The 20,238-nt window shown below is 33.1% G+C and overlaps 3 protein-coding genes and 1 pseudogene across 3 annotated transcripts; 1 reads left to right on the plus strand and 3 right to left on the minus strand.

Annotated features, from left to right (window-relative positions):
* Positions 1 to 8,868: 8,868 nt before the first annotated feature.
* Positions 8,869 to 10,993, minus strand: LOC120172145 (low affinity inorganic phosphate transporter 4-like). Its single transcript, XM_039179686.1, has 2 exons — positions 10,091 to 10,993; positions 8,869 to 9,581 (listed from the first exon to the last, which is right to left on the minus strand). Exons 1-2 carry the CDS (start codon positions 10,983 to 10,985, stop codon positions 8,869 to 8,871), a joined length of 1,608 nt encoding a protein of 535 aa, XP_039035617.1. The 5' UTR covers positions 10,986 to 10,993.
* Positions 10,994 to 12,325: 1,332 nt separating this feature from the next.
* LOC120172146 (probable protein phosphatase 2C 76) lies at positions 12,326 to 15,630 on the minus strand. Its single transcript, XM_039179687.1, has 8 exons — positions 15,517 to 15,630; positions 14,618 to 14,745; positions 14,315 to 14,413; positions 13,887 to 14,045; positions 13,457 to 13,543; positions 13,233 to 13,324; positions 12,775 to 12,849; positions 12,326 to 12,502 (listed from the first exon to the last, which is right to left on the minus strand). The coding sequence occupies exons 1-8, from the start codon at positions 15,615 to 15,617 to the stop codon at positions 12,344 to 12,346; spliced, it is 900 nt and encodes a 299-aa protein (XP_039035618.1). The 5' UTR covers positions 15,618 to 15,630; the 3' UTR covers positions 12,326 to 12,343.
* Positions 15,631 to 18,099: 2,469 nt separating this feature from the next.
* On the minus strand, positions 18,100 to 18,756 carry LOC120172153 (vacuolar protein sorting-associated protein 32 homolog 2-like). Its single transcript, XM_039179694.1, has 3 exons — positions 18,661 to 18,756; positions 18,415 to 18,528; positions 18,100 to 18,288 (listed from the first exon to the last, which is right to left on the minus strand). Exons 1-3 carry the CDS (start codon positions 18,754 to 18,756, stop codon positions 18,100 to 18,102), a joined length of 399 nt encoding a protein of 132 aa, XP_039035625.1.
* A 369-nt stretch (positions 18,757 to 19,125) lies between these two features.
* On the plus strand, positions 19,126 to 19,291 carry LOC120172178 (annotated as a pseudogene).
* The last annotated feature ends 947 nt before the right edge of the window (positions 19,292 to 20,238 follow it).

The following is a 20,238-nucleotide window of genomic DNA, read 5'->3' on the forward strand; positions in this document are numbered from 1 at the left end:
CTATATCTAGGATTTTATTTTATTCTAGGCCTATGTATCATCTCGGTTATAAAAATTGAACAAAATAACAAAGAGGGATATTTTTCTCCCCATTTTTCAGAAGCAATACAAATAGTTTTTTGAGGTATATTTTTTTATGTGTTTCTTTCGAATAAAAAGAAAATAAAAAAATGATGTTTATGGTTTTTATAGTAAATAAAGAGTAAGAAGGAGAAAAAGAGTGAGTGTTTACCTGGGAAGAGGGAGATGAACCGAAGGGTCGTCTCATCTCCGTGGTTGTTAGAGGGCGTTTCGTCTTCAACGAAGGTCGTCGGAGGGTGAGAAAATCGAAAGGTCAGGGGACCTTTTTGGGTTATTTAGTACCTTTTTTATTAGCTTTAGGCCTAGATAGGTGTTTAGGAAGATAGATCGGGAAGTTTTGAGTGTTTCGGGTCATTTTGAGATTTTCGGCCACCATGTGCGGCGGTCTGACGACAGCCAGAGGGGTTTGAGGTGGCTGACTGAGAAGGGAGTGCATTCTCCATTTTTTTCCTGATTTTGCTTACAAATGAAAAAAAACAAAAACTTGGTATTTATAAAAAAATTAAGGGGTTATTCACGGATTAAAACCCTGTAACTTTGTTATGTTTTTGCATTTGGTCCCTGCAGGGACCAAAATTGATATTTTGCCTTTTCTATTAACATGCTTTATATTTTTAGGTTATTATCATTTTCAGTCCCCTAAACTTTGCTGTGTTTTTACATTTTGGTCACTAGACCTTTCGTTTCTAACTTATTGTAATTTTATCATTATGTTTTGTTTGATTTTAATTTAGTCACTGTTAATTGTTGATTTAGCTACTGTTATTTTAATTTTTTCATTTTGGTCACTATTGATTTCTTATTTAATTACTAACTTTTATTTTCTTTCATTTTAGTCATTATTATTTATATTTATGCAATTAGGTCCTTATATTTAAGTTTATTTAATTTTTATTTATGTTTCTATTTTATGTTTTATATTATTTTTTTATTGTTTGAATTCTTTTTTAATTAGGTTTATTAAATGTTTTTTCATGGTTTAAATTTTAGATTTAGTGTTAAATTAGATTAATTTTTGAATCGAACTTAGAAATTAGGATGACACTCTAGTCTAATTAGGGAGCAATTCGAGTCGAGTTTTCGCATAAAATACCCTATTACTCGAACCGATTGCTCGGCTTTTAAAATTTATTAATGATTAATACTTTCTAAAAAAATACTTTAGGTTTAATAATTTAGATAATAACTAGGTTTTTAGTTTAGACTTAGTCCTTAACTTTAGAAATTATTGATTTAGGTTTTAAGCTTTTAGATTTTTTAGAAATCAATATTTTTAGATTTTTGATCTTTTAGTCCCTGAACTTCAATTAGAACTATAAGATTGACATAATTAAATAGATTAAATAGTTTCCATTTTTAACTATATTTCAAACTAGTCTTTTAATTTAGGGAATGATACGAGTTGGCCCTCACCTAAATGCTCAAAGGACCACCTCGATTATTCGATTCAATAATCGGTATAAAAATAAAATAGGGTTAATATTAGAACCTAAACATCTAGGCTTGAGCCTTTAGGTCATTTAACTTTCATAATTTGAAACTTTAAGCTTGAAATAACCTTAATTTAGTTTTATATTAATTAGGATAAATAAATTTTGTTTGATCGCATTTTATTTTAAACTATAAGGCAATGTTCACTTATTAAGGAGTTAATAGTATATCTCCTGCAATTATGCTTCGGGGGTGACTACTACTAATTCCTGAAATATGTCGACATCCTTTTCAATACCGCATCATGATTTTTAAAATTAAGGAAATGTTCAGTTATTAGGCACAATAGTTGATTTCCTGCGTTTATGCTAGGGGGCGAATGCTATCGGTCTCAATAAACGAATATATTTTTCAACTTTTGCATCCATAATGATTTTTAAATTAAATAAAGATTGAACTCAAAATTTCCGATTTTAAATATAAAGTAATCAACTAAGTACCAATTTTTGGGCGCTTGTGGGGGTGCTAATCTTTCCCCCCACACGTAACCGACTTCTAAACCTAATTTTTGAATTTCACAGACCCAAAAACTTAGTATTTTGATAAAAATAAAATGAAAAATCACCTGGTTTTTATGGTGTCCCAATCGTACCTTAAATGATTGGTAGCAACTCCTCACATTTTGAAACGCTTTTCAAAGAGAAAAACCCTGAGTCGATATCGATCCTTTTCCGCCCGGGCGAAAAATGTGTCGACAATATATATATAATTTTTACACACCCTATCTTTTCATATCTACTTATGTTTATATTTTTTATATCATTTATATTTAGTATTAAAATATAAAAATATATTTTTATATTATTATATTTATTAGGTATCATATCATATCTTTATATATTTTATTTTTATTTACATTTACCTTTTATTTATTATTATTTTTTGCACGAACCAAGTAATCTCCGTAGTAAAGGAATTGTCGTTATTCCTGAAGACATGGTTAAAAGTTTATTTTTGAATAAGTACTGCCTTGTACTTACCACAAATTAATCAAAAGAAAAAAATTGTTTTCTATTTTTTACATCTAAACTTTTTATTACTTTCTTCATTTTTATATATACTATTTTATTATGATTAATTTTAGTAAATATTTTTTTATATTTAATATTCATATCTTTTAAATTCACAATTTATATTTATGATTTTAATTATTTTTGTATTCTCTTAATGTATATTCACATTATAGAATATACATATTTTTACTTATTTTATTTATCTCTATTTACTTTTTATTTATTCTTATTTATTTTTTTATATTTTCTCTTTACTTTCTATTATTCTTGTCATATGTATATTACCTTTTATTAGTTTTTAGTAATTTTGGTATTTATACCTTTTTTTTGCATTTACTTTTCATATCTTTTGGATTATTTATATTTTTAATTACTAGCATTTTCCATTTATTCATGTAATTTTAACTCTTTGCATTATAATCTTACCATTTTAATTAAATTGATTCTTTGATTTTGTAATTAATATTTTATGAAGCATGTTGCTTGATTACATGACATCTTTATTTATTCTAATAAGCATGATATCCTCATTCGCATCACTCAACCTTTTCATAATAAATTAAAAGGCAATGCACATTTAATTCAAATTATTGAAGAGAGTTATCATAATCCACCTAGATAGTTTAAAGTGAATGGGTATCCTCTAGTGAAACCATAAAAAATATGGCAACTTTTAAAATTGATTAGGATGGTAGAAAGAGATGTTCCCATATTTAGATTTATCGAAGGTGAGCCTCTTGACCTTATTTGGAGGTTTAATTTTGATACTTATAAATATTTGAACATCCCCTATTTATCTTAAAGGAACAATAATTTCCATTAATAAGATTTTTTTGTGGCATAACTTTAGGTAAAAGAATACAATGATCTTAATATTTATTGTTTCCTTCCGATTAAGGCAAAATTGTCACTCTACCTTATATTAGGTGGTGTTTCCTTTTGGTTTGAAACGTTGAAATGTTAACAATTTAACTTTAAAATTTCTAGGAAGAAAATTAGTGATTCATCGCTTTAGTTGGAAATAAGAGGTGTGTCACTCTACCTTAAATTGTGTGTTTAACTTTCTCCAGTTAAATGCATGGATTGTTAATTTTCTCTCAAAAAGTTTTAATTTGTTAAATAGCATTGTATTTGTTTAACCAAAAAGGGATCATTAATTAAATAAAAATTTGAATTTGTAATAATAATTAATCGACTAGGTACCGATTTTCGGGCGTTGTGGAGGTGTTAATCATTCCCCACATGTAATCGACTTCCGATCACTTTTTTCTGGAAAAGTAGACCAAAACGTTATTTTAACGATTTTTCAAATTAAATTTTATTAAAATGATAAAATATTTTTATGTGATCCAATCACATCCTAAACAAAGATTTGTGGCGACTCCATCGAACCACATTTTTTATTTTAAAAAGGAAAACCCAATTTTAGTCAAAACGAACCATAAAATTATTTTTCGATTCTTTCGATTCCATTCTCAATACTATATGAAAGAAGTTGCAAAATTAGAAGCATTTCCTCAAAGTCCTCCGCGAGATAAACCCATGATTCCATGATTAATGCATGTAAAAAAATGCTTCAATGAATGCCATGCAGAATGCGAATATGCAAATACAAATGTAAAAAAATGTGAAAATGTTTAAATAAATGCAGTGCAGAATGTAAATGCAAAAGGTATCGATTTCCAAAAGTAACCGTTCTTAGAAAAAGTTCCATTTATCCAAAAGAGTTTTCATTTTTACAAGAGAGATCAATCTACGAATGTGTTTTGTGATACGTAATCCCAGGCAAACTACCAAGCTCAGACCGTCGGATTGTGTTCTTCCTTGTTATGAAAGCTCTTTTCCATTTTAATGGTCACTCTTCTACTATGATGATTACTTGGTTAATCAACACATTTCTTTTATTTATGATGATCATACAATGTCAAACAATAAAAAAAATCAAACATAGAAAATGTGTTTGTATAAAAGAATTCAAATATCAAGCAAATAAAATAATGCAAGTAAAGAGAAGAGATTTAGAGTCGTTTCTCCTTTGTGTACACTTATATTGGATACCTACCGACGGACAGAGGTTCGGTATGAATTTTATCGGGGTGGGTTACTAGGACTCACTATATGCTGTGTTGGGTTCTAAGAAAAAGGATACTCGAATTGTCCATGTTGGTGCCTCCTTAGGTTGCCAAACCCTCAACCCTAGCCTATTACAGGCTCGTGCGGATCGAGTTCAATTCGATAGGATACATTCCCTTATGTCCATGTGGAGAAACAATTTATCTCACGTAGACATAAGGTATATGAACCCCAAATGCTACTTGCTAAAACCCGTGCAAAGAAACAATTTATCTCACGTAGGCTAAGCTTTCACCTTAACTTAAAAAGGGACAAAGCTCGTAAGTGAGCTTGTGATATGTAAATGCACACGTTGTGTTTGAGGAGAAACTAACAAACCTTTAAAACAAGACAAAAAAACAACACTCATATTTTCCAAAATCTATTCAAATCTGAAAACCACTAACATCAAAAATCAATTAATTAAAAAATAAAATAATGCATAATATGTTGAAACTCAAAATAAATAAAAGGATCGTAAATTAAATACAATTTAATTTTATAATTCTCAATATAAAACAACGTATAATCGTTTATGGCCTGACTGTCGAGTTCCCTAGTAAAGTCACCAAGCTGTCATAAAGTCTCCCCGAGGGAGTCCGTTAGACTTAAAAAATTAAATTCAGGGGGAAGGTGATGAAATATGATTTGTAAAACAGTTTGATTTTGGAGTCGCCACCAACCTTTAAGTTAGGGAGGTTGGAAACCTTAAAAGAAGAAAAATGGTCTGCGCTTTACCAAAAATTCATTTTAAGAGTTTTGGAGTCGATTACGTATGGGGAAGGGTGAACACCCCATAACGCCCAAATTTGGTACCTGCGATTATATGTTGTTTAAATATTGGGAATTACAAACTTCAAAAATATATTTAAATTACGATCTTGTTATTCATTCGAATTTATTCAAGAAGTGTCAATTTTCGGACAATTAACGACCTTTTGTGTGAATAATCTTCGAGAAAGCACTTCCTTTACAGCTAGGAGACTATCCCATATATTCCCCTCACAAAAGATATTATTTCATATTTTTCAAAGAATAAAATAAGTAAAAATAAAACACAAATAAAAATGAAAAAAATGAGAAAATAACCAAAAATTAATAAACGGAAAGATAAAAAAAAATACTGAATAAAAAACATTTGTACGAAAAATCTTCGAAAAGATACTTTCCCTTGTATTTGGGAGATATCTTTGTAGATTTCTCTTACAATAAAATTTCCTCATTTTTGTATATAGAAAAACATGGTGATAAAAAATAAGGTAGAATTAATAATACTAATGTGTACAAAAATAAGTGTCCAAATATGCAAAAACAACAAATTTGAAGCTATAATAATAATATAATAAATCATAGCTTATGTACAAATATTACTTAATATGAGTATTAAAACCGAAATAAAACCCAAAGCAGTATGCATGACCAAAATGAAAAGATATAAAATATTAGGCCAACAATAGTAATTTAAACAAAAACACCATAATAATAAATAAATAAGGAATGGAATGAGATACATAAAATATGCATTGCTTAAATACAAATATACTAAAACAGTATGACCAAACTGGGATAATACCATAAAAAATTTAAAACAAACCATTACGAAATTGCAATGTTAAACAAGCTAGGAACTCAAAGTAAAAAGAATTTAAAGTTTCATTCATTAGTGAAAACAAAAGGTTTACAAACTAAAGGGACCAAATATGATATTAACCCCTAAAACCCAAAACACGCAGAGATTACAAAGCTACAAGGAACATCCCAGCAATTAACCCCAAACCCGAACACACTGAATCCTCTCCCCACAAATGACGTCGTTTCAAGGACCCTATATATGACTAAAAACAAGGCCATAACCGCCCACTCTCCTCACTTCTTTCATTTTTTTAACCCTAAATAATAGCCAAAAGCTCTTCCCCCTTTTATCTTCTTTCACTGCCAGGAAAAAAAAAGAGGGCCACAACCGTCGTGTGCGACACCGAAAATGGAGGCCAAAGCTACTCCTCACACCCCTGGACTCTCGGTCACTCTTTTCTCACTCGAACCAACCTAACAACACATTTTAGAAACCCAAATCAGGGCTCTCCTTTGCCCCAAGAACCGAACCCAAAATAAAAATTACCTTCGGTAATGAGGTAATAGTGCTTCGGTGAGGCCAACGAAGGGCTAGATCTGGCTAAAGGCATGTCTCATTCTCTCTTTTTTTGGGTTTATGGTTTAAATCTTTCTCATTTTTTAACCCTCACCGAATCTCCTCTCTGGTTGCTGCCCTTTTTTTATGTTGCATGTGATTTTATGGATTACTTTTGAGCGAGTTATGATGAGATATCTATCATAGGGGAATGATTCTCTAACTGGGGTTTGGTAAAATCCCAATTTTTCAGGATTTATAGTGTTTAAAAATAGGGTTTCTGACTTGGCAGCTATTCTCTCTGATTTGGGTGATAATTTGCACTGTGGGTGACGATTCAATCGTTGCTTGGCAGGTTTTGGTGACGACAGTCGGTTCGGGAGTGTCGGTGGTGGCTCACGCGCCGATTGGTTAGATGAAGAGGTGGCATGTGCATCTCACGCGCCGGCGGACTACTTAGATTCTGCCCTGAGCGATGGCGGCTGATGATGATAATGTTTTGGGTTTAAACCCTAATTAATCTAGGTTGAAGATTGGTCCGGTTCGGGTCCTCTTCGGGTCGGGTTGGATCAGCTGTTGGGTCAGATCCTAGGTTTTAGTTTGGGTCTTGGGCTGATACCGGGTCGGGTGGTGGGTCTTGAGTGCTGGGTTGTCTGCTTGTAGTTGGGCTCCTGATTATATTGGGCCTTTAAAAATTGTAATATGTAAATTAATAATAATAATAAAAACGAGAACCCGTGTCTACACCTTTAGTTAGTTCCTCATCATGTATATCTTTCAATCAAGCAGTTGCATTTCCTGAACTTTGAGGATATCCTAGCACAGCAAATTTGCAATCTTATGCCTTTTCTCTCGTCTTGCCGTCTCTTGTCTTAGTCTCTTAGATTGAAGTAAGCAAGTTATGGCCATTTTATGAGCTAATTATCGTGCATTTCATATAGATATATGGCCCATTGTATTATGATTTTGTTTTCCTTTTTTCCAAGTTATATTATACGTTTAAACCATGCTTTGTGATAATTCCAGCAAACATAGAGTACATATAGTTATTTGTTCAGACACAGCTCAAGTGTTGAACAAAGTTACATACATCCGGTGCCAGGGATGGACCGAGGGGAGCGTAGGGGAGCGGATACGGACAGTTTCCCCTTAAAAAATTTATATATTTTCTATGTATTTTTAATTGAAAATCTATTTTCTCATCTTCTAAAGTTTTATAAGTTTGTCATCCCTTAGAATTTTATAAATTCGTCTTTATAATATAAAATTAGAATTTTATAAATTCGATTTTATAATATAAAATTTTACGTCCGTCTCTATCTAGTATAAAACACCCTCAAAGATAAGTTGATCCTTAATGATTATGTTATTGGGGCCCTTATGCTATGCAACAATTAATTTACTATTAATTCAAGATGTTATTTTAACTTAAAATATTATTATGTTTAGCCTAAAAAATTAATATAAATCTATAATATTTTCGGTTGAAATCAAAAATATTCGATTGCGATTTCGATTAATGTAAAATGTTATCCTGTTTAACCTAAAAAAATTACACTTTTGAAAACATTTTCAATTACAACGGATTCTTGTCGTTTTTCAACTTTACTTTAAGAAATCGGTTTTTGCCGTACTTTTAACAAATTATATTTTGGATTTTTTTAAGTTATTGGTGCCCTGTTTTTCTTTATAATGCCTCACCATTTAGCAACTTGAGGAGAAGCCGAAAAGTTAGGAATATATTTTTGAATTATGTCAGAATACAATTGCTAAGATTTTCTAATGATCCTAAATTAGATTTATATAATACAATTAGTGGCTTTTAACAATGTAGTTTACGTGTACATGAGGAAATCACCCTTTACACAATATTGGCCTAGATAGCAACGGTTGCGGCTCTTATACGTATTACACCCCGAAATCATTAAAATCCAAAATAAAACCCAGGCAGAAAACCCATCGTCTCTCGCCTATTTATTCAACACTTTCTTTTAGTTTTTCCCCTTCACGCTTCTAAGCTAGCTCCTTAGGTCATCTTACCCTTCAAATCTCTTCAAAGCGGCCGTTTCCATGCATAGAAACCGATACGGTGGCAGCCATCCGAGTTTCATTTTGGTCGCCACCGCCACCACCATCCTCGCCTGAAATTTCTTCTAAAGATCGTCCTTTGGTTTCCGAGACCAGGAATGTGAAACAAAATCCCAACATATTTGTAAAGGCCAAAGCGACGATGGCAGCCTTGATTTTCTTAACATTCTCATCCAACGTATATGTTTGTACAACGAAAGCTCCGATCATGGCTCCGGCCTTCCCTGACGCCGCACTCAGCGCATGACAAGTGGACCGCACCCTGGTCGGGAACAGCTCCGCCGGCAGCACAAAGGTTGTACTGTTGGGGCCAAAGTTGGCGAAAAAGAACGTTAACCCATAAAGAAGAACGAACAGGAACTTATTATGATCCCTGAGATAATCGTATTTGACGCCAAGAATGAGCATGAAGATGGACATCATGAAGAATCCAACCAGTTGGATGACGAAACGACCGATCTTTTCTATGAAAAGTACAGTGAGCCAGTACCCTGGGAATGTACCAAGCAAAGCAACAACGAACATGGCACGCGAGGTCTCGAACACTTCTCTAATGGCGTTGATATCTGGAGCTTTATTGGTTAAACCAATGGCTGGGAATATGTCCTTTTGGGTTAGGTTTTGACTGTAGAAAGCAATATCCAACAAGAACCAAGTGCTCATTGTACCTGTTCACAATTTAAAACCCTAAATAATAAACCAACCAAAATCAATGTAAAATAAAATATAATAATACATAAATTTTAATATGATTCTACTTTGTTTACTTTTTACCTATGATAAAACTAATAATATATTATAAATATATAGATCATTAAGAGTATAATTATATGATTATTCTAAAATTTGATATCTATATTAAAATTTAACGTATTTTAAAACATTGTTCTAATATATTTACAAAATCATCTCTCCAACATAAATCCCACAAATTATATAATTTTTAAAGTGATTATATTTCTTTAAAATAATTTTTTTAATTCTAAAGGTTAACATATTCTCTATTTGTAAAGTTAAATATTTGACTTACCAATAAGTTTTATTTCTTAATATTTATTTACTAAAATAAATATTTATTTATTAAATAAATTTAAATATTAAATAGTCTTTAATAATTAAAATATATTAAAATCTGATTTAATTATCAGTTATAATTTGATTTAAAATATATCAATACCGATCAGATGATACCCATGGCGTCTAAAGAACTCGTGTGATAGTAATGTGTATTGGTTCGCCGCTTTGAATTGTGAAAGCTTATCTGACTCAACATCGAGTTCGATTTCGAGAACTCGACCCATATCGGCCGCCGCTTGTTTAGCATTCCCTTGAATAATTGCAGTGTAACGACCGGTTTCCGGCATCTTCATCCGCCAATAATATGTTAAAAGAGCCGGTAAAGAACCAAACATGAGCACAATCCGCCATAGATAATCAGCTTCCGGTTGTGTAGAGAATACATGATCATCTTTAAAACTGGGTGCGGGATAAATTTCAAGGAAGATACCCGAAAGAATCATGGAAACCAAGCCGGCAAATATAATCCCAACGCCTTGCATGGCGAAAACCGCCGCAATAAACGCCCCACGAGTCTTTTTGTTAGCGTATTCCGACATGATTGTGGCGGAAAGAGGATAGTCGCCGCCAATGCCAAAACCAAGCCAAAATCTGAAGAAGCAAAGGGTTCCGATCACAGAACCGGAGGTGGACCCAAACGACAGGCCTGAACAAATGGCGCAAATTGCCATGAGGATGAGAGTGATCCCATACACTTTCTTGCGGCCAAGTTTGTCACCGAGCCAACCAAACACAAGCTGGCCGCTGAGAGTTCCGAATAAGGCTACACCGGTGACCAAGTTGTTGATGCCGTGGGGGAGATTTCCCGGCTTGCCGGAAGTAGGATCATAGTAGTAGAGGCGGCCCAAGAGTTTGGACACGGTTGTGATGCAGAAGAGATCATAAGCATCTGTGAAGAAACCCATACCGGCGATCACGATAGCTTTCACATGGTACCATTGAGTCCGGGCAGTGTCGAGAGCTTCTAGCACTGCTAGATTGTTGCCGGATGCCATTGTTTTGTCAGCTTAATTTCCTGATCTGATTGCTGATTGTGTGGCTCATTTTATATAGGAAACTGTGACATTGAAGGGATAAAACAACAACGCTACAAACGTTGATATCAAGGCTTTGGTGTTAGAACAAGAAATTCATGGAAATGGAGGATATTCTACTAGCTTACAACAAACAGCCACCTTAAAATCATCTTGAATCCGTGCCTTCGAGATTCGTAAATACACAACTATGCATATACAAAACGTTCTTTCATGCATTCCTATATCAATAATTTAACTTTAATTTGAGTTAACTTGCTTCACCTTGGAAAAAAGAAATAAAATATTATCACGGAATAATTTGAGTTACGAGAGTCTTAGGCGATTTACTTCTTTAGATGATTTGGATGAAAAATCATATAGTAATTTTAGGGAGAACGATGAATTAAAAATCACAGTATATCATATTCAAAGAGAGAAAGAATTTTTTCGATTTTTTATGAGCATAAAGTTATTATGACCACTAGTAGATTGATATGATAAATAGATATGTAAAGTTATTATGACTACTAATAGATTGACATGAAAATAGATATGATCACATGACAACACAATTAATTGTAGTAGATAATGTAAGCAGGTCATATAAAGGGATAGGCTGATTAAAGGATTTAAGTCTAGATTATGATCAACGAAAGAATTCCTCTGGACGACATCGATAAACGAGAGGTGACGACAGAAACATGATTTGTGAAAAAAATGCTGAGGAAATACAACACTTATTCCCTATTATGTTATAATAATCATAAATAAATGTGGAGTATGTTATAATACATAAGAATTGTTTTTATGTTGATGAAAGCGGTGGAATATCTTTGTAATTTGCAGTCTGCTACCGAAAACGGAAGACATTCATGACAGTAACAGCTATTGCATGTAAAGGCAGTGTGTATTATAGACCTTAGATTGGTTTCTTCACACGATAGTGGAGGCTCTCTCTTTATCTTTTCCGCGTGTAAAAATCGGTGATTGTATGGACGGCATAAGCTTCATTCGTTATACAAAACCGTCTCATAAAGCATATTTTAAATGTTGTATAGTGAAAATAACTTGTAGATGACCAATTATTGTATTAACCGGAATGGTTTTTATTACACTTCAACCTAAACAATGAAATGACAGTCGGAATACATAGGACGTGAGGTCCATGTACAGAGCATTAGGAAACCGAAACCAAAACCAACAAACAAATCTGTCCTTTAATAATTAATGCACGTTGCCCTTAAAAGGCACATAGAGATTTCGAAATTAAAAAATTACCAATTAATCTACACATCAAATGCAAACCATATACATACATATATATATATAAGGGACCTTTACCCATGTTTGGGATTAACTGGAACTGCCTTGTCGTGGTGAAATCTAACCACAATGCATGTTATATTGTCGGCGCTCCCGCGTGTGAAAGCCGTTTCTGTCAACTTTCTGGCAGCTGTCTCAGGTTCTTCTTCTGCCCCGGCTAGCGAAACAGCGTCCTGATAACATAATTTTAGTTTACAACAAGCAAACACAAAAATCCCCTCAAGCATTGAAAGATCAACCAATCTACTAATCTAATATTGCCGGGACTCATTGTCAAATCAGTAAGCTCCTAGGAGCTGGTTGTCCCTTTTATTTTTCTTTCCTTGGAGTAAGTTCAAATGTCCCGAATAAGTACAGCTTTACCATTAGACGTTGCTCACAAATCGAAATGAAGACCAGGCACATGGTTGATATACGTTGACAGATACTTTAGAGAGAGGTTTACCTCATTAGGCACTACATCCCATAAACCATCACTAGCAAGCACAAGCAACTCAAACTCTTCATCTATCTCTGTATACTGAGAAATGAACATTAAGAAATACAAGTATCTCATTAGAAGATAAAAAACAACTTGAACACAAAACGATGAAAATAGGATGGAGCAAGGAAAAATAGAAGTGAAAATGAGGCAAAGTTATTTAACATTTATAGTCGAATTAAAAAGAACAAACAAGTACATTTTTACTTCATCATCTCATTCTAACACATCAGATTCTGACTTATGGTTGTGGTGAATTAAGAAGGATGGAAATAGGATGTTACAATTTTCAACGTTTTCATATCAGATGATGCTTTTTCCAAATGAGTCCATACTACCAAGGCCAAAGCAAGAAATTAATAGCAAAATTAAATAAAATGAGAGCAGTTACTAGCTTATTAGTATATGATTTTGAAGATCACCTGAATTTCGGGTTCTGCAACAACATATTGCTTCAACATGCGATCTCCAAAAGCTCGAGACATAGCTAATACACCTCCTACCCTCCAAGTTCCTAACAATATTATCAACAAGACATTTCAATATAAAATTTCAGGAGTCGGAACTTCCGATTTGAGTACCAGGTATAAATGAAAATATTTGTTCTGGCTTCAATAACACAAGCTAGATCTTTAAACAATTTTACCTGCCCACATAACAACCCCACCAGCATTTTCAATTCTCTTTCGTTCATCACTTCTATTAGGTTTATGATCTTCCGAGAGAGGGATAGCTTGAAAAGGTAAAAGAAGTTGCTTTTAGAAATCCTGCTTAAAAATTCAAACATCTCAAAATTCATCACCACATTAGCCACAGGTTAAACTAATAAAGCCACAAGTATCACATCATCTATAGTTGGTAAAGGAAGAAAAAAGAAAATTGTTCAGAATATGGGGCCTGGCCTTCTTCCCGTTTTACTGGGTTATTTCCTCAAGCAATATCATTGAACCATTCACATCAACTTCAAGTAAGACTAATAATATTTAAAGGCAAAATATGTTAATGCATGTAGCAGTGAACTTGAAAGTAACAAATTAATACTCAATATTTAAAAAAAAAAAAAGAGTATGGAGTACCTTCTCCAGCCTTGGATATTATAGTCCTTGAGTCTCCAACATTGGCAACATATAGATGGTTGCCAACCAACACTGCTGTTGAAGCAGTTGAACCATCATCTCGATAAGTATCTCTTTGAGTATCCAAGAAATCTACATCAGTCTGTGGATATGTTTCACCTAGAAGCATATCCAATAAAACCAAAATGAATAAAAGAGGATTAAAATGACTTGGTAATCATTTTATGTAGGATACAATCCTATCTCTCGCTTAAAACAAGAAAGATATATTAGAACTTGTAATGCATGGATCCTCTATAGAGGGCTGATAGCAAATGATATGCAACACTTTTTTCGGGTTTTTTTTGGGGCGTGTTTGTGTGAAAGGTAGGATATGCAACATTTTAAAATATTCCATAAATAGAGAATATCAAAGATGTCGAACACACTTATGGCAAGTTTGGTGTCGCTCATGAACTTTGGATGCTTCATTAGATTCTCAAAAAGATGTTGCTTCAAATACTCAGCAGCATGAGAACCACCATGCCCTGAAATTACACATAATACTGTTCAATTGGGGGGGGTGTAACAAAAAACTTCCATTTCAGGTATCAAAGGAAATCTTGTTCTCTAGAATCATTATTCATCATCTAAAAGCGCATAACCAGGATGGAAAATAGTATAAATAGCACAAAGACAACATTTTTTATTTCATAACCTTCCACAGGCAACAAATTAGAAGAGAATCTAACCATCAAATATTCCGAACATGCAGACCGTCTTCCCATTAATCTTGGAAGTTTTAATACCATAGAAATCTTCCATGGTTGCTCTCTTTCCCCTAAAACTTGAATAGCCATAGCTTAAGTTTCCATCTTCACTGTCAAAGCAAACAAGAAACCTACCATGTAAGAGTGATTTAAAATCCAATATTGGTTAATAGCATCACTTGTACAAAATTACAACAACAAAATTGAATCTCTTAAACATCTAAATCAACAAATAAAACAACAGTCATACATGAATATAGGCAATAACTTATATCCTCTGGACACAAGAAGGAAAGGATTGATGATTGTATGCAAAATGTAGAAATTCAGGTGAGAAGCATGGTCTATGTGAAGAACTTGAAGAGGAGAATACTTATGAGTTGTGAAAAAGGTGATTTTGGAAAGTAAAAGAAATTAAATAGAGAATACAATTGATATTAACAATGATATTACAAGTGTTGCAAGGAAACAAAAGTATTCTTTCTTCATATCACCCAGTAATTAGGTAACCACCGAGTGGATGTAAAGACAAACAGATGAAAAGAATGAACTAAAAGACCCTTTTTCACTTATTCCACTATGAGACCATGCACAAATTTACGAGACTGTACCAATATCAACACATGTACAATTGACATTGTTAAAATTCTCAGATTGCATAAATGATCGGTAGCTTATAGTACCAACAACAAAACGTCTAGCTTTCAATCATTAGGCAACACATTAATTGAACTAAACCATCAAAGAAATTATCAAATCAGAGTAAATAACTAAACCAGCATACAAACAAAAATCATTTTACAAATAAATCATGACGTTTTGTAATGTATATGATAAGAAAGAAAAACAACTATTTAGAACAAGTGAAAAAGGGTATCTACCTTTTCCAACCTCCACTAACATATCCGCCATCACCACCTTTCTCAGATATCTTATTAACAATGGGAACCTGTTCTGTTTTTGCGCCTGAATCAACCATCATCCTTGCACTCAACAAAAAGGTTAATTCAGCACAAGCATACGAACCCCTTACAGTACCTTATAAAAACACCCTTAATTTTCCTATATTCCCAGTTTGAAGAAGGAAAATGTTAATCAATTGATAGAACTTAAGGTGATATTTATTGAACGAAAATCATAATCAACACATTATTATTTCTTAAATTCAGTAAAAGTAATGTATTGAATGCAAAACTTCCCTGAAATGGTAACGAATATTTACACCCACGCAGAGACAAAACTAGAAATTTTATGTATACGGTCAAGTTAAATTATAAAATTTGGGGATTAAAGCTAAAAAATTTATTTTAAAATGGATTAAATTAATTACGTAGTTTAAAAATGCAACATTTTCATTTAGCTAAAGGACTAGGAGGCTTAAATTGAATTAATAATACTTGGAAGGGACTAAAAATGAAATTTGCCCATTTAACAAAGGGGCCAAGTCCCCTACCTGCCCCCTGGCTTCCTCTCTGAACCCACGAGCAAAGGTGGGTAACACAAATCAGCAAGATTACAAAATCAAAAACAACCATAGTGTTTTAATTAACAGGGAAATTTAATTTTTGTATGTACTGCTATCAGGGATTTAAATAGCATTCTGCTATCGAAATAGTGGTTCACTATATAGCGGTAAAAGTTCCGTCCAAAATAGTTATTTCATAATTGCGATACTTGCCATGACAGTAATAGCATACACTATTACCGCAATAGCGATAAGCATACAACTGAAAACGTGATTACAACTACAATTTAATTCCAACTGCTATTGTTCCCCTTTATACAAAAAGGACCACAAAATTATTTAACGCGTTTTTTTGTTCAGACAACCAAAACATAATTAACTCTTACAATTCAGTAGATTGAATAGCTTCAAACAAAAAATGAATCATTACACTTTCAATTTCAATATAATAATAATATATATTTAGATGAACTAATTTATTATTCAAAAGTAGACCTTGACCTGATACGATTACACAACATAACACATACATGATACAAACAAAAAAGGCAACTAAAACTCCACAGGAATATCTTAAAACTTATATCACACACACAAAAAAACTCACTGTATCAAAATCTATATAAATATATAAAAATATACGGTAATATATGAATACAACAGGAATACAGTTTGTCCATAAGCAGCAAGAATTAGCATTATTAAGGTGAGATTCCAAATATTAGATATACTTCGCCTCATTTCTAGAGTAAATAAATCATGCAACAGAGATTGAATACATATGAAGGAAAGACCGCGTTCTCGATTAAATTTAAACGAAACTGTAAATTAAGAAAAAATACCTCTCGTGGAAAAGTCCGGATAAAAGAACCGGATCCGATCGAGGGAAACGAACAGCAATTGCAGGGCCCAGGTCGGACGACGTGGAGGATCCGAAACTGAATGGAAATCGGCGGGAATCGACCGCGTCGTGCAGCGTTTTCTGTCGACAAAAAAGAAAAGTGATGGGAATGAGAAGGAAATGTGAAAGCCTATAGAGAGGAAAATGAAGAAGACGAGAGAGATTTGAAGGAAGCAGTAAGAGGTATTGTCGGTTGGCAACAGGGAGAAGGGGAAACGTGGCACTCTCCATGCATATCCAATTCTATTTTGGGAGGCTTCTCCTCTGCGCTTGCGCTTAGAATTTTCCATCTTTTTCTCTCAATATAGCTGTAAATAAGACGAGGCAGATCGCGAGATACTTGAGATTGATTTGATCAAGACTTGATAAAAATTTGGATCGAATGGACTCGACTCGAGTTCTTAACGAGTCGAAACGAACTACTCGATATTCGACTTGAAAAACTCGTAAATAATTCAAAAAAATATTCTATTATAATTTTATATTTTTTTAAAATTACATTATAAAAAATTTATTAAAAATACATTATTGATAATTATAAAATTTTAAAAATATATTAAAAATTCTATAATACAACTGCCTCAAATTTTAATTTTTTTTAATTAAGAGACCCAAGTCCAATTGTTATATTGTATATTACTAAAAGAAAAATAAAAACTCATTTAATTAAGCACATGTTAGATTATACCCTAAACCTTAAATTATAAGTCATTAACCCTAAACCCTTAATCTGATTATGTGATAGGATACTAAAAGAAAAATAAAATCTCATTTAATTAAACACATGTTAGATTACACCCTAAGTTTTAAATCCTAAACCCTAAACCCTTAATCCGATTATATGATAAGGGTTAAGTTATGCACATGAAGGTAACATACAAATTATGCAAAATGAAATTAATGAAATTAACAAGAGTTTATATGTAAATAAACTAATAAATCATACTTGGTCAAATCAATCAATAGGTTCATTATCAAAACAAACGGTGATCAAAACATAAAATAAAAATAAATTAACTCGAATCATAAAAACGTAAACCTTGATTAATGACAAAATTAGAAGATTACAAATATAACAGGCTGAATTAGAAGATTACCTCAAAGTCCCATCTCAGCCTGCAATGCCGCAAGTTCATCTTCATCAGCCGTGCACTTTTGAGGAATGGGACGAGCCGGTTGCCTGCCAGCAGGCACCTGCACCTGTGCTGCAGGAGCTGTTGTGGGTTGGAGAAGCTGTTCTTCCAACTCAACATCTTCGAGTTCTTCCAGTTCTGCCTCCAATTCATCCTACAACATCAAAAGTTTTCGACTCATTGCTCGATATGTATAAATGGTAGACATGATATATTTAAACATGGATACATAGTAGGAGATGATGAGAGAAGATGAGAGAATGCGACTAAAAGTAATAACCTCGTCAAAATCAGCTGCAGCTCCAATAGGGGTTGACAGTGCTTCTTGAATCTGTTTCATGTTTTCGGTTTGTTCGTTGATCTCGTCCATTGTTTTGTCGACATCATCTATGTTCTTGTAAAGATAGATATTTTCAGTAAAATAGTGTTTCATGAAGGTCCAAGAATAAGTACCAACAGCTAAATACATGGCACAGATTGCAAGTTTAAAGAAAATTCTCAGCTAACAATACAGATAAATATGTACGTACGTTGCTTTTTGCATTGCCTTCATTGCAGCTGCTATAGTTCTCAATGCATCTACAGTTTCGGTTGTAGCTTTAGCACCTTCTAACATTATCATCTACAGTTCGGTTGTAGCTTTAGCACCTCCTCGATCGATTTAGCGATCATTGCAGAAAAAGGAAATGATCAACAAAATACTCTTATTGATAGAAAATTTCAAGAAAAGCATATGATTTATTGATCGATCTTGAATGCAACTCGGAGTTTATAAATCTAAATATTTACAGAACATAAAGGAGATGAAGAAAGGAAAAGTAAAAGATGCTTCATGGATGGGAAGACAAGGTAGTGCTATTGCGCAGAAAAAGGCTCATTTTTAGTCCAAAGCCTTTTGAATTTATATCCCACACCGGACGCTGAAAAGAGTTAGAGCGCTGGAGAGCAGTTATAAAAGGATTGTACTAACGCCTGCGTTAAGAATTTAAGTATATATTTCTCGGCCTTTTGGCTAAGATCAAGTGTAGTGTGCTGATACATAAGCTAATGGCTCATAAGATATGAAATTTATTTTTGAGGGTGAGAACCTTATATTGTAGCTTGAGCTTGAATCGAGTTTGAGCCTCAAGTTTCAATTGAGTTTTTGAATTATTTTTTGAGTTTGAGCTTTTTCGAGTTCGAGTCGAGTTTCAATATTATCTTTCGAGTTTGTGTCGAGTTTGAAAATTTTAGACTCGCGAATTTTTGAGTCGAGTTGAGCTTATATTTAAAGTTTTTGAGTTTGAGTTGAGTTCGACAATATTTGAGCTTGACTCGACTCGTTTATAACTCTCTCAATACTTCTACAACAATTTATATAGCTTTGGGTTTGATTGAATTATTTTGGGTAAAGTAAACAAATAGTCCCTGGATGATATTTTATTGAGTCCTTAAACTATTAAAAGTTACAAAATTATAATAGGAACTCCTTTGTTTCAATCTGCAAATATATGGCCATTTAATTTGATACTATTAGTTTGGTTTTTAACTTGTTGTTTGTTGTTCCAGGTGGTGATTCTAATTGTCAAGAGTCAAATGAGAGGCTTGAAGCCGTTTAACACGAACAACTTGTTGACATTTATTTTTCTCTTCCAATATCTACCTAACCCGAGATGCTATGTGAAACTCTGACTACACCATGATGTCTATTTTTTTCGTGTGTTGGATTGATTGCATGTTCATGCTTATACTCGTTGCATGCCCATGTGATTATTTGTGTGGCATTGAGCTTGTGAGCTCAACGTTTGAAATGTGTTTTCGTCCGCGTGTTTTTAGTTGGACGGATTGAGGAGCCATCGCCAATTGTAAACTTCTAGCTTGGATTATCTTGATTAGAGTGTGTCTTGAATACTTAGTATTGGCATATACTTCACAGGGACCTTATTTGTATTAGAGTTGTAAACTTTGTTTATTAAACTTAAGTATTTTGGATTTTCACGACGGAGCTGTTATTTTGCAATTGATTTATTTTAATGTCTAACTTATGTTTATTTTTATGAGATGATTTAATCATGCTGATGGTTGTTTTAAGAAAAAATTTAGGTCAACCATTTTGGCGGTCCCG

This window comes from Hibiscus syriacus, unplaced genomic scaffold, assembly GCF_006381635.1.
Source record: "Hibiscus syriacus cultivar Baekdansim isolate YM2019G1 unplaced genomic scaffold, ASM638163v2 tig00111843_pilon, whole genome shotgun sequence".
NCBI classification, from domain to species: Eukaryota; Viridiplantae; Streptophyta; class Magnoliopsida; order Malvales; family Malvaceae; genus Hibiscus; species Hibiscus syriacus.